At 36.4% G+C, this 20,282-nt stretch overlaps 1 protein-coding gene across 2 annotated transcripts in view; it reads right to left on the bottom strand.

Annotated features, from left to right (window-relative positions):
• The window catches only part of necab2 (N-terminal EF-hand calcium binding protein 2), a 102,399-nt gene that overhangs the window by 24,561 nt on the left and 57,556 nt on the right, over positions 1 to 20,282 (bottom strand). For both annotated transcript variants that reach the window (XM_058750590.1, XM_058750591.1), the window contains exons 6-7: positions 3,555 to 3,691; positions 3,079 to 3,203 (exon numbers count right to left, since the gene is read on the bottom strand). In XM_058750590.1, coding sequence (XP_058606573.1) covers positions 3,079 to 3,203; positions 3,555 to 3,691 — 262 coding nt within the window. The remainder of the gene's footprint in view (positions 1 to 3,078; positions 3,204 to 3,554; positions 3,692 to 20,282) is intronic.

Here is a 20,282-nt window from a genome sequence, read left to right as displayed (position 1 = left end):
TGTAAAGAGATGGACCAACGAGACAGAGCGGGTTTTACAAGCCTGTCTTGACCTTACTGATTGGAGTGTTTTTGAAGCTGCTGCCATCAATCTGGACGAGCTCACAGAGACTGTAACTTCATATATCAGTTACTGTGAGGATATATGCATTCCCACCAGGACTTATGTAACATTCAACAATGATAAGCCATGGTTTACAGCAAAAATCAGACACCTTCGTCAGGCCAAAGAGGACGCCTACAGAAATGTGGACAGAGTCTTGTACAATCAGGCCAGGAACACATTGAATAAGGAGATTGGAGTGGCTAAAAGGACCTACGCTAAAAAGCTGGAAGATCAGTTCACTTCCAGTGACTCTGCTTCAGTGTGGAAGGTGAAGCAACAACTTGCTGAAGACCTGAATGAGTTTTATTGTAGATTAGAAACCTCCCACACCCGTCCTGACCATCTCTCTACACAACCGTTAACACCTCCTGTAACCCCCCTCTCCCCCACTCCTGTACTTCAGATCAGTGAAGATGTGCGCCAGGTCTTCAGGAAGAACAAGAGAAGGAAGGCACCAGGCCCAGACGGTGTGACACCAGCCTGCTTGAAAACCTGTTCTGACCAGCTGGCCCCCATCTTCACACAGATCTTCAACAGATCACTGGAGTTGTGTGAAGTCCCTTCCTGCTTCAAACGCTCCACCATCATCCCTGTTCCAAAGAAACCCAAGATAACAGGACCTGTGGCTCTAACATCTGTCGTCATGAAGTCATTTGAAAAACTGGTTCTGGCTTATTTGAAGGACATCACCGGACCCTTACTGGACCCCCTGTAGTTTGCTTACCGAGCAAACAGGTCTGTGGATGATGCAGTCAATATGGGACTGCATTACATCCTGCAACACCTGGACAAATCAGGGACTTATGTGAGGATCCTGTTTGTGGACTTTAGTTCGGCCTTCAACACCACCATCCCTACACTCCTCCATACCAAACTACAGCTCTCTGTCCCTAGCTCTATCTGTCAATGGATCAGCAGCTTTCTGACAGATAGGCAGCATCTAGTGAGACTGGGGAAATTCATGTCAAACAGCCGCTCTACCAACACTGGTGCCCCTTAGGGATGTGTTCTCTCCCCACTGCTCTTCTCCCTGTACACAAACGACTGCACCTCTAAAGACCCCTCTGTCAAGCTCCTGAAGTTCGCAGACAACACCACACTCATCGGCCTCATCCAGGACAGTGACGAGTCTGCTTACAGACAGGAGGTTAAAGAGCTGGCTGTCTAGTGCAGTCTTAACAACCTGGAGCTCAACACGCTCAAAACAGTGGAGATGATCGTGGATTTCAGGAGAAACCCTCCTGCACTCTCCCCACTCACCATCATAGACAGCACTGTGACTGCAGTGGAGACATTCAAGTTCCTGCGATCCATCATCTCTCAGGACCTAAAGTGAGACACTCACATCAACTCCATTGTAAAAAAAGCCCAAGAAAGGTTGTACTTCCTTCGCCAGCTGAGGAAGTTTAACCTGCCACAGGAGCTGCTGAAACAGTTCTACTCTGCCATCATTAAGTCTGTCCTGTGCACTTCAATAACTGTCTGGTTTGGCTCAGCTACAAAATCAGGGATCAGAAGACTACAGAGAACGGTTCGGTCTGCTGAATGGATCATCTGTGCCCCTCTGCCCACCCTTCAAGAACTTTATACATCCAGAGTGAGGAAAAGGGCTCAGAAAATCACTGGATCCCTCACATCCAAGTCATCCGCTTTTTGAACTTTTGTCATCTGGCCGGCGCTACAGAGCCCCAATTACCAGGACAGCCAGGCACAAGAACAGTTTCTTCCCCCAGGCAATCCAACTTATGAACAGTTAAATTTTTTACATTTTTATTATTCTTATTTTTTTGTTTATTTATATTTACATATGTGTATTTTTTATTCTCATCTTATTTTTATTGTCTGTGTGTCGTTGTCTCTATGAACTGGAAGCTTATGACACTAAAACAAATCCCTTGTATGTGCAAGCATACTTGGCAATAAAAGCTCTTTCTGATTCTGATTCTGATAAGTACATACTTAACCCTATAAAGTCTACTCTATTATATTTGATACACAAATTTTAAGGCCTCAAAATTATCAACATGATCAAAAACACAACATTCTACATGCCTTCCGTCATCTGACTGACACAGTACTTTCGACTTTTTTGTAGCCTTTTATTATAATTGTAAAACTGTCCACTAGATTGTGGTACACATGTGTTGTTGCTAAGAAATCTGTCCTGGTTTTTTAAAGTAAATGTAAGAATAACCTTTATATTGTAATATTAAGGTTATATAGTAAGGATATATTTCAAGGTGAACACCGACTGAAGACACTTAGATTTACTTGATTATCCATACATCATTTTTAGCAAATTCATGTTAAAATGTGAGTATCATCAGGCTTTTGAGGATTTCATTATCTCTAAATCGATCTGACCAAACAGTTCATTGTGAAATGGTTGCACTTTGTAGAGTACAATACCAGCAGTTCAAGCATTTTCATAGGATCTAATTTGTAAAAAAAATACTTTTGATTCTCAAATTCATTCTTGTTCAGTACGGCCGCTGTTGTCACCAGAAAAACTTTTACCCTGCAAGCGCCAATCCGGAAGCCAGAAACGCGGAAGTGTGAAAAAGGCTAATTATGCCCTTCCAGACTCTGTCTACGAAGCAAAGCGAAGTAGCAGAGTTTGGTATTACCAGGCTAGGGGACCATAGGCAGGCTAGGGGAACTCATATTAATGTTAAAAAACCTCATAAAGTGAAATTTTCATGCCATGGGACCTTTAAAGACTGATATTTCACAGAGATCATGCAATCCTGATTAATAGTGACATTAAAAAACATTTTGGAAATAATATTAAGGAATGTGCATTGTGCAATAAAGAAACACTCCAAATAAAGTTGAATTATAATTTTATATCAGTAAGTCTTAAGTGATATGTCAATAAACATGTTAATGGATTTGAAGTATACTTAGTATGAAATGTATTTTAAATAAATTATGGCATAGTTATTATTTTTTTTACTAGGGTGATCACCTCACCTGCACCTGTGTTGATGTTCCTCATGCTATCCTTTGAACTGACTCTGTTGTTGGGAGGATAATCTGGCACCGGGGCCTCGTAGCGCCTATCTGGGACGCGTGGGCTGGTCTTACTGGGGTAGGATCTAGGTCATAACAGGGAGAACAAGGACAAGGAATACAGATGATTAAAATGTTTAACTGAAATCAACTAAGCAGTATTTAATTTAATTAGAAATAGTATTTTTTATTTAACTTAAACAAATGATTTTTAAATGTATGGCGGCAGCCAAATTTTCATCCATTTTCAATCCCATCCCCGGGTGAGATCCCAAACCTGCTCTCTTATTATTATTGTCCACAAGCCATTTGAATCCTGCAATTACTGTAATGTAATCATAAAGCATTTGCTAAATTGAAAGTCTACTTAACTTATAGATACATTCATGTCCTAATGGATATGTATGTTGATGAATGGGATAAGCTCTATTTCTCACCCCACTGATGAATGCTGCTCGTCAATGGCATCCACAGCACTCTCTACAGAGTTCAGCAGAGACTGGATCTGATTGGCTGATTCCTTCAACAGGAAGCGGGTCACAAACTGCTCAACATTAGTTCCACGTTCATATACCTGCAGTGAGCGAGAGAGAAAAAAGAGAGAGGAAGAGGAGATTGAAGGAGAGAAGACAGATAAGAGCACATCAGCACTTTTCTGAGGATCTTAAGCATGTATATTTGATGAAGTTCTGTTTGAGAAACTCTAGTGAACTTTGCCCCAGCTTTAAGTAAAACATCTAGAGGTGCAAATATCCAGAGGGACCCGGAGGATGAACATGTCTGGAATGAGCTCAAAGAAACAAGAAAAACAAGATGCGGTTCATGTAGGCAAAAGCTCAAAGCGAGTTAAGTTCTGAAAGCTTGTAATGGTATTGGACATTAGAGGAGCCAACACTCATTGATCTGGTGACATTTTGACCACTTCCCCAAACACTCAAGGTCTGTTTTACACTGTAGAGGCATAATGTCACACAAGGGTGTTGTATTGAAAGAAATACACTGTGAAGGTGTTAAAGACTATGGCCCTGAAGCCGCTTTAGTGCTGAACTTTAAGCATTATTATTGTACATATAAACATAGATTCTGTCAAACGCTCCCAGCAGCCACTGTTGAGTCTCAGTTTAGAGGTTTGCAATTTGCTCTTATATTCTTGATCACTGTCCTATCTAGATATTATCAGAATGGCAAAAAACCCACAATAAAGCAACTCTCTTGTGTAGCAGCCAAGACTCAAATCCTGGGCATTGTAAAAAAACGAGTAAACAGCTAGTCTTTTGCTTGCTCAGTCATTGTCCATTGGCACTGATATTATGCACTGATTTGCAGAAAGATCGTCATGGTCAGCGTTTTAACCAAACCTGGCCTTCACTACTGATCGCAATTGAATATCCAAATGGAAAGGCAGCATTGGCAAGGGAGTAAAATTGGACTGCAGTGCTGGCCTCTGTAAGGTATCCCGTAAATTATGCCGCATTGCCATGCAGACTTAGGATGACTGTGTATAAAATACCATAACAGGAGGAGTAATAAAGGAGACTGTGAGCACTAACAGTCTGTAGTGCTCCGTCAGTCAAAGAAAACAAAGTGAGTGAAGGTTGTGTAGCCTAGTAGTTAAATTTAAGGGCTGGAAATTAAAAGCTTGCAGGTTTGATATGGCTTAAAGGGATAGTTAACCCAGAAATTATATTTCATAATTTACTCAACCTCATGTTGCTCCAAATCTGTACAACTTCTCTTCCTTTGTGTTCCACAGATGAAGGTTTGTTGTTTTGGATCACACCGACTATCATAAAATGAAAATCAAAAATATAGTTCTTAAAATATCATATTTTGGGCCAGCGCAAAGCGTCTTTTGGCGTTAAAATACTGTCAAATTTACTAAAGACGCACAGTGAAAAATTAGCACTGAAAAGGCCTGGACATAGTTATTTTTGCGCCTGACCTCATTGAATATGCATTTGTAGGACTTTTCCTTTCAGACGCAAAATTTATGGGAGGAGAGTATTAAAATGAATCACGCAATACAATTTACTAACATTTGCGCTCGTCAAATACTGGTATTTGTGCCATTATTTAACGCCCAAAAAAAAGCATGTCTTAAAGCAGGTGATAATTTCGCTGCTCTTTGTAGATTGTGCTGGTCATTATGGAAATGATCTGGCTGCGTCTGTGTTCTTTAATGTGCGCATTGTTAGTAAATCACCCGCAAAATTTTCCCCTCCCATCAGCGCTTTTATGGAATTGCGCTCTAATGCTAATTTGCCCTTTATAGTAAATCTGACCCTTTGTGTTCCGCAGAAAAAAGAAAGTCATACAGTGTTGGGTTCTGCCCCTTTAAGAATGTGATGCTTAAGAGCATATATGATTTGGAGTCATTAAAAAGAAGAGAAACAATGCACAGCACAAAATTCATGTAGCTTGTTAAGACTTAAAACGATCTAATAACATCAAAATTGCTTTACATGTTGATTCTTTCCTGAGCGTGGTGATCATATTTTATTGTTGTTTCTGAGTCATTTGTGGTTCATGTTAAGATTTATTGAGATCGCTGTCGATAAATAGCGTAAATGCCAAATGTGATGCAGTTGTTATTTAACTATGATTATACATTTGTTTGGTTTCTAACCAAACAAAAACAACAACTATGTTAATGTTATCTTTATTGGTAACATACAGGTTTAGAATGACATGAGGGCGAGTAAATGATGACATAATTGTCAGGTTAGGGTACCAACTCTATAACTGATTATTTAATTGTTATTCATCTAATACTCCCTTAAAATTAATCTTTAAAATCACTAATACACTGTTAAAAATGCAATTGCACATTTTCCAGTTTCAGAGCATGCCTCGCTTCTCAGAACGATGAGCTTTGTAAAAATCGGCGCGTTTCAGAAAGGCAGGGCATAGAGGAGCAACAATAATGTACAGTATGTGGAAAATAATGTAATTATTTAAACACATTGCTTTACACCAAATAATGTTCTTTTTAGCGACGTCACATGACCCCTTTAAATCAGTGTTTATTTTATATTATCCATTTTCATTTTCATTTTAGTTAAAGTCTTTTGTGTTTTTGGTATTTTTAATACAAAAAATTATAGCGTCTATAGTGTCTACATACACTGTAAAAAAAAAAAAAAAAGTTGAGCAAACCTAAAATTTTAAGGCATCCAGCTTCAGCAGATTTTTGAGTTCTCAACTTATTTTTGTAGGAGATTTTTGAGTTCTCTCAACTTTTTGTTGTATAAACTTAAAACAACAAGTTGAGAAAACTCAAAAATCTGCTGAAGCTGGTTGCCTTAAACGTTTAAGTTTTCTCAACTTTTGATTTTTTACAGCACTGTAAAAAAAAATAAAAAATAAAAAGTTGAGCAAACATAAAAACAAAAAAAAAGCAGATTTGTTGTTTTAGGTTTATACAACAAAAAGTTGAAAAAACTCAAAAATGTCCTAAAAAATAAGTTGAGAAAACTCTGGTTGCTGGTTGCCTTAAACTTTTTTTTTTTTTTTTTTACAGTGTAGTATCTATATGGTTATAGGCTGTTTTATTTTATTTTATATCAAGTTAAATTAAAATAAGTAATGTTTTTAAACTTTTTTTTCCAAGTAACAAACATTTTTCAATGATTTATTTTAGTTTCAGTTTTAGTTTTAGTTAACTAATAACCCCGATACCCTTTAACCCTGTTTCCTAATCTAATTTTTTGTAACATTGCATTAAAAAGTTAAAAACTGTGGTGACAAATTTTTTTGTCATGCCCACCTGCCTGAACAAGTAGCCTCCAGGTGGTGTCGATGATGGCTGGGAAGACTCCGAATGATTTATGCTAATGGTATGCCAGGTCAGCGGCTCTGCACTGCGTTTTAGTGCCAACGAGGGCCTTAACACACATCAGCAAGCATGGAGGCAGGGCTTACTGTCCATGCCAAAATAAACAGGACTTCTCAACATAACTAGCAAAACAAATAACTTTTCAATCCTGCAAAATGCTTTATCCAAATAACAGCAATGATGACGTTAGAAGTAAATCAAGCAGTAAAACAAATAACCTGAAGACATCTATACAACTCAAAACTCTATATAACCATGACAGGCCTTTAATGAGGTATAAATGTGTTTGAATTCTCAGGACAACACCATGCTTAGAGCGAATCTAATGATTTGGTGCCCAGACTGCATGAGTGCATAAGGATATGGGTTTTAAACCTTGGTGTCATGAAATATTCATTATTCTCCATTATGGTTCCGGTGACACATATACCCAACCACAAATGTACAAATGGTCTGTCACCCTTCTGTAAAATATGCTCTAGGCACTTCTGAAAGTGTGACTGATAAGGTGAATTACTGAATAACAATGAGTGACATACTGGACTAAAGCATCCCGAGACACCTGCGCTCAAACCGAGACCTAAATAGTCGAGAAGAGCATAACATGTGCGTAAAGACAGGTTTTTCACAAAATAAACAATGGCACATACAAGATGATAATACCGTCAGGGTCTGAGGAGGAGCTTGTGAGGAATTATCTAATAATTGGAGATTTTCCACAGAGAATGTGTGTCACATTTGGTAAAAAATAAAATAAAATGAAAGCGCTGACACCTAACCTTTTTTGTCCTTTATGGAGCAAGCATAAAATATAATAAGCATGGCAAATACAGACAAGTGGATAGTACTGCCACTTACGCAATATTTCATAGTTCAAAGGAAAACTGGGTATAAAGAAACCCTCATATCAAGCTTAATAACCGATGCCGGTCATTTTAAACAGCCATCAGCAAAGGAACCCCAGAATAAAATGGCATATTATAGTGGGACAAGTAATTTGACTGATTTGTCCCAGCCTCTTTAAACGCAATTTTGCATATCACAAAATGTTGTTGCTAAGAAACATATTGACTGCTGTTGCTAGGATACGATTAATTGGCTCACGTCTGAACAGAGAATGTCTAGTGTGTTTTTGTCTTAAAATAGATAAAAGATTACAGTAAACTAACATATTTAAAAAAAAAATAAAATAAATAAATAAAAGTCACACCCTTGTTTTTACAAGGCTGGCTGATAAAGATACACAGATACTGTGCCACATAATTATACAACATACAAGCATCTGTTCATCTCCATTATATTATCCAATATATTAAATTGCTATTTATCACTTTTTTTTTTTTTAATTTGAGTGCTACCATAACAGTAATCATTGAACCAGTCTAAACTTTAAACTTTACAAACACCCTTTTTTATTTTTGAAAGCTGGATTTTACCATTCAATGCTAGGTAAAATTATTTTTTAAATATATTATAAAAATTATTTTAATAAATGTGTTAAATATATTATTTTTAATATGCAGTGCTGTATAGCTCTTCCATGCAAAATAAAACAATTTTAAATACATTTTAAATATAGGCTATTTAAAATAAATGGTATATGAAATATATTAAATTTAATTCACAAATACTTTGAGATGAAATCCTGATCATCATCCACAGTCTCTGCTGCTTCTTGTTCTCCAAATGCCAAATGAAGAGGGTTAAACAGTTCTCTAGAATAAGCCGAAAGGGTAAACAACCCTCCCAAAATTGCAGAGCACAACAGAGGCAGGCAAAGGTTTTCTCCCACCTACAGTCTAAACCTGCGGCTCAACCTAGTTAGACAAAGCTTCCGAGAATTGAGAGAAGAGATTCAATCACAATCGCATTAGCCAAGCCTGAAAACAGAAGTCATGGCATAATGCAGTTATTCAGCCAGGGACACATCCATTCACAGGCCCAAATCACAGTTGCTGAGACTTTACAAAACCAGGATTAAATCCCAGTCTGGTAGAAAATGAAGAGATGAGAACACAGACTTCCTATTGTAGAAGAAGGATGATTGAGCTGTGCCTCCATTATTGTCTGAGAGTGTGTGGGAAATGGGTTGTTCAATGCTACAAGACAAAGACTTACACTTCGATTTCTGCTGTTCGTTGCAGGTGTCTCAAGCATCTTTCAGTGTGATGCTGAAGGTTTATCTAACTTTGGGCATCACAGTTTCAGGAACCCAAGCCTTTTGGGAGGTTTCCATCTGTTCCAGTCACCGCATTTTCACTTTCATCTCCCCCAGAGAGAACAGTTTAACCCAGAGTCCTTTGACAGACTTGGAGTTGGGATTTTATCCTTTAAGAACAGATAAAGTGTGACACTGCAGCTGTGAAAGGCAGATAATGTATCCTTTTAACAGACATATAGTCACGCAATCAGCTATTTCATGTTTCTTTGACCCCTTTGCAGTACAATCTGACTGAAAAATTGGAAGTACATTTCAAGATTGTTCTTAGTATTCCTATGAGAAAGACATCAGTTTCACCTTTTAAATGCAAGTTACACAAAGTCTCTTTTTTAATCCTATACAAAGCAGCAATCAATGTGAGCAATAATCATTTTCAACTTTCTTGGATGAATTACGGATCAAGATAAATACATATGTGTTCGCAGTAACTTAAATTCAGTTGATTTAATCACACTGGCAGAAAGCACAAACAGCAAAATCATTTAGTACTAAAAAAGAACAATATGCAGAGCAACACAACAATAATCTTCATTGTCAAATACCCATATCCTCACGTGGAAGAATTTACTTAAGAGAAAGCACCATATCGTAGATCTTTATTTACAAATCTTATTAGATCGGATCACTAACTACATGTCAATCAAATCCTCTGTGGGTTTGACCTTTATGGGTTTGACATTTAGATTCCTGAGGGCATCTCTAGAGGATAGGCTTCATGGCAGGCTTATAGGGGAACTTGTATAAATAAGTTAATTCTAGTTTACCTCAGAGAGCGCACAACAACAACAACCAGTGAACTTGAAAGTGCAAATCTTTATTCACACCCCACAGGCAGTGGGAGGCATCTGAGAACAATGTTATTCTCAAGCTGCAGCCACCACCAGCAAACATGCACAGGGCTTCTAATTATAATCGCCTCTTGCAGAGTTTTCCAGGCAATTTTAATCAGGCGGCTTGATGCTGGAGAATTATCATCACAAAGACAGGACTCGGTGTAACAGTGACAGCCTTTGCTTTTGACGCAGACGAAACACAGGTCCACTGATCTGTGTCACGGTGAGAATGATATAACCGCACTGATTGAGACAGCAGTCAGGAAACTAGCGCTCCAGCTGTGTTTCAATTGTGCCCACCTCTATAAGCCATAATGGTGATGAGGCAAGTAATACCGTGTTCAAACACAAACCATCATCAGTATCTTATTCAGCCATCTCTTCTGGATCCACACAATTCATGAGATAAAATGACGCAGGTTACTGTCAGTGAAAGAATGGTTCACCCTATCTATCATAATTTACTCATGTCGCTGCAAACTTGCATCACTTACTTTCTCCCGCAGAACACAAAAAGAGTAATTTTGGAGATGCTAGTTCCTCTTTTCCATGCAATTACAATGAAAAGCACCCTAAATGTATCATAAAAGTAGTCCATATGTCTTCAGTTCAAGTCTTCTAAAGTCATGTTTCTTCAACAGATCAGATTTTGAGAAATTTAGCATTACATTACTTACTCACCAATGGATCCTGTGCAGTGAATGGGTGCCGTCAGTATGACAGTTTAAACAGCTGATAAAAACATCACAGTAATCCAAAAGTAATCCACACGACTCCAATCGATCAATTCATGCGAAGTGAAAAATAGCATGTTTAATAAACAAATCCATCATTAAAACCTCTGTCCATAATATTGCTTCTCCAGTGAAAAAGTCATGTGGTCTGAATCAGGAGAGAAATATGCACAGATGCACTGTTTATAAGCAGAAACAGTCCAAACCTGTTCCAAACATATGAACACTTTTAGTTTTTTTTTTGCAACCTTTTTTAAGCATAAAAACTCAGTATAATCTTAAATATGAACCAGTCACATAAACACAGCCGGTATGTTAAGACTGCGTCTTAAGAACTACCAACAAGTAGCTAGCCAAGAGGTAATCAGACTTGCTTTTTGGATTCAAATTAGACCATTCTCCCTTTTTGTAACTGACTTGAAAAAGTTATAACCAGTCTTAAAGAAAAAAATTAGATGACTAACCTTTTATGACTAGTATAAGCGGTTTATGCAACCGGCCCTATTACTCTATTTGTGTTCTATGGAAGAGAGAAAGTCTTGACAGAAGTTTCATTTTTGGGCAAATTATTCATTTTACTCCACAGTACAATAAACAGGAGGAAAGGCCACTCATAGACATCGTTCTTCACATAGGCAGTGAATTTCACCAGCGATGACGCTTAATGAAAAGCTGTGTAAGATTCGGGCAATAGAGTTCACAATTTTCCAGTCATAAAATGCAGTCAGAGACAAACAACTAGGCTGTGGACTGCACTTCATCATAAAATGCAGAAGCAGAGAAATTTATAGAAGGAGCCTCAGAAGTTTAATGAACAAGTGAGGACATGCGCTGTGGCAGCACTTAGCTCTCGCAGGGCAGGCGCAGGGCCAACCGCTGTGCTAGAGCGCATGGGCACAGGCTGTGATTCACACTCTAGCGGTGGAGAGATGAGTCTCAGGACAGTAATGAATGACAGACGGGAGTTCTAGTAAAATGCCTGGAGCTTCACATGCCTGTGAAATTACCACTTCACACCAGCGATACAGGAAAGGGTTCGAGATGGAAATAGTGGAACATATTGGAAGGGCGGCAGCAATCTGCTTACTGTTTAAATCAGCGGTGCACCTAAATGAAAATTCTTGGATGGAACTGAAAAACAAAACTGAGGGTACACTAAGCCGGAAACTAAGTGTCTGATTTTTAATTTGCTAGTTTCATTGACTCAGTTATCATAATATTGGGTTATTCTCCTGTGCCGTCCTGATAGGCATCACTTTGTGAATAAAGGCACAACTCGGGTTTAAAATCTAAGTGCTACCCACAAGAGTCATTCGTTTAATCTTCATTAAACTTATTGCTTATTGCATGAATGGAAACAGAATGAATTTTAAAAACAGTTATCACTAGCATAGTAAACGATCATTAAAAATTTGGGGTTGATGACATTTATTTGATCAAAAATACATTAAAAACATTAATATTGTGAAATATCACAATTTAAAATAACTGTTTTCTATTTTAATATATTTTAGAATGCTATTTATGATATTAAAATGTTATTTATTTATTAATCAGTCTTTTGTCGCACGCTTCTTCAGAAATCATTCTAATATGCTGATCTGACGCTCAAGAAACATTTCTGATTATCATCATCTTTCAGTTTGATTAAACATTTTGTCATACAGACAAAATATGGGTATTACAATAAAAAAAAGATAATAATAATAATAATAACATAATTTTAGTAAAATTATTATAGTAAAGATTATAATAATAAATGTTTGAAATGCCACCTAAAAAAAAAAAATCATAATATTAAATAAATTAACCTATTCTTCTCTTTGAATTATAATTCATTAAATACTTGTTCCTGCATTCCAATTCAAATTCCAAATAAACTTCCTGTGGTATATGTGGCCAATTCAGCTGAGGTTCTACAATATGTAATTCTGTATTTTGTTGGATTTTCTGTATTGGAGATTCAATAAACCAAGCACTATCTCCCCGTGATACTTCAGTAAAACAATGATTAGAATACGAAAAGGTTCCTGTCAACTGATCTACAACAATTCAATTTAGCAGTGACATTCTGATTCAGTGGTGTATCCCACCGCTCTCCTCTCATTGTCTTTCTATTACGCCCATGTTGTTGCTGCAAAAACTGTCATTCATTCAGATGCAGATGAAACCATAGGATGTTAATTTAAAATGACTGCCGACAAATGGATTTTAAAGCCACTCTCATGTTGCACAACACCATACTTCAAGTTATGCCAAGCCAGAAAGGAAAGGAGTATTTGAAAAGCAATTCCATAACATACGGCAGCTTGGGAGATTGAGCCAGGCTCATTAGCACACAGCCTGCTCAAGGATAACATTATGGCAACATGCAGAATCTGAATTCCAGACTCGCCGTCTCATAAATATTCATTCACACTGTGGAGAAAAGTAATGGAGGAAAGAATGAACCTGCTCATTGTTTGTGCATGTTTTTTTTTTATCCTGTCCCCAATGCTAGGTATTTAAATCCACTAACAGACCAGTAAACGGGCCTATACTGTATATGACAAATATACACAGCAAGTGTATGAGACTGAAGCCCTGCACACTAACTGAATCATCAGCAGCAACATTCCAATGAGCCCCGAATTAAATTACCTACAAGCATAGTGGTAATGCACCATAGTAGGTTCCAGAACTCTGAGTAAATGTCTGTACACTGCAGATATATGTTCCCGAATGCATTTCTAAGGTCCATGATACTCTATCTTTGACACTTTTGCACTCTCATATTGTTATTATTATACCCGAGTTTAGATTATAAAGCCAAAAGTACAGTATGTACATAGACATCCCATTTATTTAAGATGTTAATATATGAATGGGACCAAATCTCTGAAAACAACATATAATGAAAATCCTTCCTGAATGACAACTTGTGTGTATTTGACAGTTTAAGCACAATAAGACATGAATGAGAATTTCGTTTGGTACTCACATGCCATGTGACAGCTGCTTTCTGTGTGCGTGCTTCAGATGTGTGCACTCAGAAAATTGTATATCAGAAGTTAAAACTGATATGCCTTTAAAACGTATGATTTCAGTGTGATAGGCAAGATAATCAAAAGCAAACAGATGTTTTTTTGGCAGAATATTTAGGTATTATAGTAGCAAAACCCGAGAGCCTGCGGTTTTGAATGTGTGAACTTGTCATATTAACATTTGTATTTGTAAGTTGAAATTTATACTCATAGCTCTAATGTGAAAAGCTGAATCTCTCAATTTGTATACACGGACAATAATCAAAACACCCAGCCAGCGCGACTTGCTGTGCGGAAACATACATATTTATGCACAAGTATCAGTTATTTGTAAATCTCTGAAATTAGCTAAATTAGCTTTTTAATTTAGCTTTTAATTACCTTTTGTAAGCCACAACATTCATCTTGGTTTTCAAGTATTATCCGACAGACAAATAATGTAACATCTTTCATATGTTTATATGTAACATGGGTGTAATATGTTGAACCACTTTATATAATGACCATTAAGGCCAATATAAAGCCATTAAGGCCTAATTAAAAATGATGGTAAGGGAGTAACTTATCAATAATATGAGTGTAATAGGCTATAGAAAGTACACAGTACTTATTAAAAAACTTGATTAAAAAATTTTGGGTAGCACTTACACTTACAATCCTGTTCCTCATGTACATACCATGTACTTATTAAAGTAATAACTATAAATAGGTAATAACTAGGTACTAACCCTGAACCTACCCCTAAACCTAACCCTGCCACATGTAGTTTTGCTTATATTGTATTCAGCAGAAGCCTTCAACTTTAACTTTAACAGTAGTATTTATACTTTGCACGTGAAGCTGTTTTTAATCTAAAATTGTACTAATATGGAATAGGCCAGCACATTTAATCACACAAATACTTCTGTACTGGGAGACCTTTACATAATAGTTTGATGTGTGTCAAACTGATGTTTTTCCAGGTCTACAGTGCATCGCATGGTCAAAGACAACAATTGGTTTTTCATGTTCTTACATGGTCTTTTACCTCAAGTCTACCTTTGTACTTTATTTACACAAGAAACTGAGGGCAACACACAATTATCACAACAGCATAGGTTACAAAAATTTAATTAGGCCAAGGCCACAGATATATTTGTAGTTTGTTTCATGTGTCTTAAGCATGCTGTAGTCACTAAATGAGGACATCACACAACTGAAAACTTCTTCCAGGCAAAGTTTCTAGTGAAAACATTAAGCAGTGCACATTTAATAATCTTAGTATTTCATAGTAATATTATAATGTTAATAAAAAATATAAATCTTTATAACATTCTATAACATTTTTGAATGATTACAATTAAAGTTTTTTTTATTAGCTAGTAAACAAGTAAAACTACATATTCTGAACAATTATAGTTACCAAACTGTGTATTAGTAGTTAGTTAGTATGCTACATTCTAAGAAAAGTCTGTAAAATAGGGCATAATCTACTATATTAATATGAATGAATTTTCCATAATTATTTTTCACAAGTTTTTTTTACCTGTATTTTTATTTATGCATTGTATTTTGTGTTTTCAGGTTACAGGGTTATATCAGATAATGGATAACGGATAATGTTCTGGAAAATTACTAGTACCTTTTCCATTTTTCTAGATATTTTTCTTACAGTGTACTAACAATCGCAAATACAAGCTACTAACAAAGTGTATCATAAATTAAAAATGACTAAATTGTTCTTAAATTAAACAATTGCAAATAGCAAACTTAATTCACGTGATGTGTGTACTACTAGGCATCTTTGTTTTTCTCTTTTTGTGAAATTTAATTGGTAAATGTGTGCCTTTTTATTGTTTGAGTCACTTATCAAAAGTTGCTAAAAGTTGCCAAATTGATTTTAAACATAGCTAAATTTGTTTCTAGGTGGTTTCAGAAGAAAATTTGCTAGGGTAGTCTGAAAAGTTGCTAAAAATTGTTGCTTTCCAAAAGCTGGCTCTCCAACCACACTGGCTGCCGCTGTTGTATGATGTCATCACGTGATGAAATCATCGCATTTTATTGGTCAGGCATCGACCAATAAAATGGCTTCATTTGCACCCGAGCCCCACCCACGGCTCTGCTCTCTCATGTCTGCATTTTCAAGTGCACAAGTGAGTTTTGCTACAGGAATATTGCAAAATGAGTAGCAGAAGTCAAAGCGCCAAGATTTAAAGTTGTACTGCCAGATCTGAGAGGTTGTAAGTGCTGACTTGAGAAAGCGAAACTAAGTGCAAAAGTAAATATATCGTACACATAATAGGTGCCCCTTAAATACGGTCATGGAGATCAATTCTTAAATTACAGTAAGAGATTTTAAGGCAATGAGTAGAAACATTTTAATCAAATAATCAATTATTTTATTACTGACATGACAAAACATCTCTAAGAAACCCCAAAGTCAAATACGCCAAGCTCTTCAATCACGCCATATGATGTTCTCCAAAATAACCCTCAAATGCCATAAGTGGTTACCAGGGAAACTAGGTAACCGGGGTGACATTGTGCAACCAGAAGCAAATGAGCACAAGTGAGAGTGACTGAACACAGGAGGTGTGTAATACAGGTCAACAATATAACAATGGCCAAACCCCTTCACCTCAGGTCAGCATGAAATGAAAGGGGAGAGAAGTTCTGTAGCATCTGCGGCTAAGAAAACATTAGTTTCAGGAAATGTCCTTCACCTCTATTTGGGACCTCAGATTTTCACAGCAGGGGTCTATGACAAACTGTATTTATTGACCAAGCTTAAAAAAATAAGGCACAGAGATTAACTTCTCTTTCATCAACCAATACACACGAACAAAGCCATTTTGGTACAGTATATTAGAATATAAAGTAACAAAAAAAGTTTGGAAACTTTAACAGTTTAAATGCGTATATCACACAGATTTGTGGATACAGATAGTAATATCATCACTTCACAATCTTAGAGTTTATGGAACGCCTATTTGGATAAAATGAATAATGAACCATAGACTACATCTATCCAGTCCCTTCAACATACAGTGTCACAGGAATTGCAGGGGCTTACAGTGAATCAAAGCTGACAGGAAACCTCAGGGACCAAAAACCCAACACTGTCCACCACAATCCTCAATCTAACCCGGTCAAAATAGAAAAAACAACTGGAAAACTGGTATAAAACAGTCCCCAGTCCCCATCTACCTGCCAAATTCTCTTCCTGTAAGCATAATTACTGTTTGCCATGTGACAGGCTCATTAATATCAACTCTGGCATCAAACAAAGGCTTCAGAGTGCACTGCACAGCCAACCTGTTCAAAACACGACAGCTCCCAGCTTGGCATCCTTATGAACTTCTGCATTTACATTTTAAACAACAGCAACTCCTACAACAACTGCTTTTCATCCACTGACGAGTGTGCTCATTTTAGCGCACGCAAAAACACACATATGGCACGTTACTGAAAGACAAGCTGTAAGACTAGCAACTGAATGGAAACCGAACAGAACAATTTGAGAAGAGATAATAAGAAATTTCATCTGTGTCAACTTCTGTGTCATTGTTGACACTGCTAAACCCAAATCTTAGCCTCAAATAAAAAAAACAAAATGCAGGGAGTGAACTGAAGAGTAAGTGTTCTCTATTTGAAGACTTAACAAGAAGCACAGTGTGTGAATGTCTGGGCAAAGTCCAAGCGCTTGAACTAAGCAGCAGCTAATGAGAAGAGCTCATTAAAACCGTGTGTGCAGGACAGGCTAAGGAAAGATGAAATGTATTTAATGAATTCTTGCTTTTCTTTTCTTCCTATCATCTTCCCTCCAATGGCATCCTGCTTTAGCCACCTCCAGTTGCTAAATGGCCAATTAAAAACATGTTCTTGAAGTATTAAGCTTCAGCACACTATGGCAGGGGTGATGATGACTCTTGTGCACTTTTTTGAAAAACAGTTGCCTTTATTTATTTGCATGATATGATTTTGTTGGGTGGGATTTGGCGTTCACTTCCTGCAGTTTTTGACTTCAGTAAATGTTGAACCCTTTTACTTTTCAGTTACAGAATTCTCTCAAAGTCTCAAAGCGCACACCAGGAGACTGTATAATACAGTCCATCTGCCAGCCTATATGTGCAGTCAGTGATCTGTAATGTAGCTGATATTTTGAACATGTTAACTTTTGCATGTTCTCTGGAAATACACTGACAATATACTATGTTTTAAACTTGTTCCGTTCACTCGAAAATACGCAGAGGACAAGCGGCAAGACGGTAACGTCAAGATGATGTGCGAACGACAAAGCAGTTGCTCGTACAGATAACACGAGTCCTCTGACAGTGTTTTCGTCTCAGTCGGTGGCTCTGATCTACTTCCTTTGCTCTCTTGCTCTGACAGGTTGAGACGGAAAGAGAGAGCTGTCCTCTTTTCTGACATCAACGCTCTTCTATTGAGCTCATTTGTTCAGTGGGATGTCAGCAATTTTGGTTGAGAGACTTAATGAGAAGCGTGGTACAGAGAAGAAACAGAGAGAAGGAATCTTTCTTTCTTCAAGCATTCCCAAAAGACAAACTGCAAAAAACGTGCACTGAATAAAACACAGTTACCGAGTGTGTGAATGTTGTGGAAGACCACAGATGTTGCTTATTTTTGGCTGCAACTATGGCTTTTTGTGAAAACATAAGTCATTACAGCGGACAGACCTATAAATAGTTTCATAATAAAAGTAATAATTTAATCATTTGTGCCTGAAGTGCTATGGCGCTAGATGTGGGCGCGCTGCCCACAAGGCTATTGGCACAGACTATTCATGCTATTTTAAAACTATTAACTAAATATTATTTCTAATGTACATATTTTGTATTTTAAATTTAAACTTTATTTATATCGATTTTTTAAAATATTTTATTTTTTCTATGAAAATTTGAGAATAAAAATATAATTTTAAATTGGTTCTGTATATCAGTTATCAGATACTTGCATAAACATAAAATAACCTGTAAATAGTATTTTTCATAAAAAGGCAATTTTGGTTGATCACTGCTAGTATCAATTTATAATAATAATAATAATACATTTAAAATACATATATATATAAATATATATAGTATAGTAATTTTTGAAAATGTATTTTTTTTTGTGTGGAAATGTGTGGACAAAACTGGAATTTTAAATCTGTTCTGTGTAATCGGATACTTGCATAAACAAAAATATACTGTATCAGTGTTGCTCATAAAAAGTCAATACTGGTTGATCACTAGTATGAAGCGATAACCAGTTAAACTGATTCTACATATTGGTTTTCATAAACTTTTAAGGGTGTCAAATAGATTAATCATGAGTAATCACATCCAAAATAAATGTCTGTGTACTGTGTACTATATATATATATATATATATATATATATATATATATATGTATATAATGTATATGTATAAAAAAAGTGTGTATATATTTAAAGGTGCACTAAGCAATATTTGAAAAACGCTTTTGACAACAGCATTGGACTGAGTCCCAAGCAGTTTGTGATTGTAATTTGTTTTTATATGCTGATGATTCTGCTTTATTAATTTCAGATAAGGATGTTGGTAGGATACAAGTGAATTTAGGTAAGGAGCTTTGTAAGGTAAGGTAAGAGACTGGCTCTCTGAAAACAAACTGATGTTGCATTTAGGTAAAACAGAATCCATTTTATTTGGGTCTAAAAAAAATTTGAATAAGGTCTCTAAGTTGTCTGTTAAGGTGGGGGATTGTTTAATATCAAATAGAACTTCCGTTAATTATCTTGGATGTATCCTTGACAATGATTTAAGTGGTGTAAGTATGGCTATGAAAGTCCTGGGTAAGGTTAATGCTAAAACAAAATTTCTTGCCAGACATGTTTTCTTGATAAACAGATTATAAAATTACTTGCATCATGTTTAGTGTCATGTCATTTCGAATATGGATGTATTTCTTGGATGTCTGATTTGTCTTGTGGTTGCTTGGATAAGTTACAAAAATCTCAGAATAAATTGATTCATAAATTTAGTTTCAAGGTATAGTCGTTTTACACATGTGGAGGTTTCCCATTTTAAGTGTCTTGATTGGTTACCTATAGAAAGTAGACTAGAACATATTAAATTAAAAATGGTATACAAGATTATCAATAATAGAGCTCCTTTATATTTTAATGCATTTTTTTTCTAGGGTAAATGAGCAACATTGTTATAAAACTAGGCAAAGTCTTATGGATATTACAGTATGTCATCTTAAAACTATGTTTGGGCGTTGGTCTTTTAGATATTCTGGGGCACTTTTGTGGAATAAATTACCCCTGGATATTAAAGGCATTTTGAATATGGTTAGTTTTAGTTTAAAAGCTAAAACCTGGCTCTTAAGTAGGTTGTTTTGTTGATGAATTTGTATTACGTACGTGGTTATTTGTGACTAATTTTTGTAAATGTGGAATTTTATTGTAATTTTTGTATTTATATTGCAGTGCCAGTGTACCTGTTACCGGGAGTGGAGTTTGTGCTTTACATCAAGGACCACAATGGAAACAA

The sequence above is a fragment of the Onychostoma macrolepis genome, chromosome 18, assembly GCF_012432095.1.
Source record: "Onychostoma macrolepis isolate SWU-2019 chromosome 18, ASM1243209v1, whole genome shotgun sequence".
Classification (NCBI taxonomy): Eukaryota; Metazoa; Chordata; class Actinopteri; order Cypriniformes; family Cyprinidae; genus Onychostoma; species Onychostoma macrolepis.
Note: the sequence above shows the minus strand (reverse complement) of the source record. Positions and strands in the feature narration are given on the sequence as shown.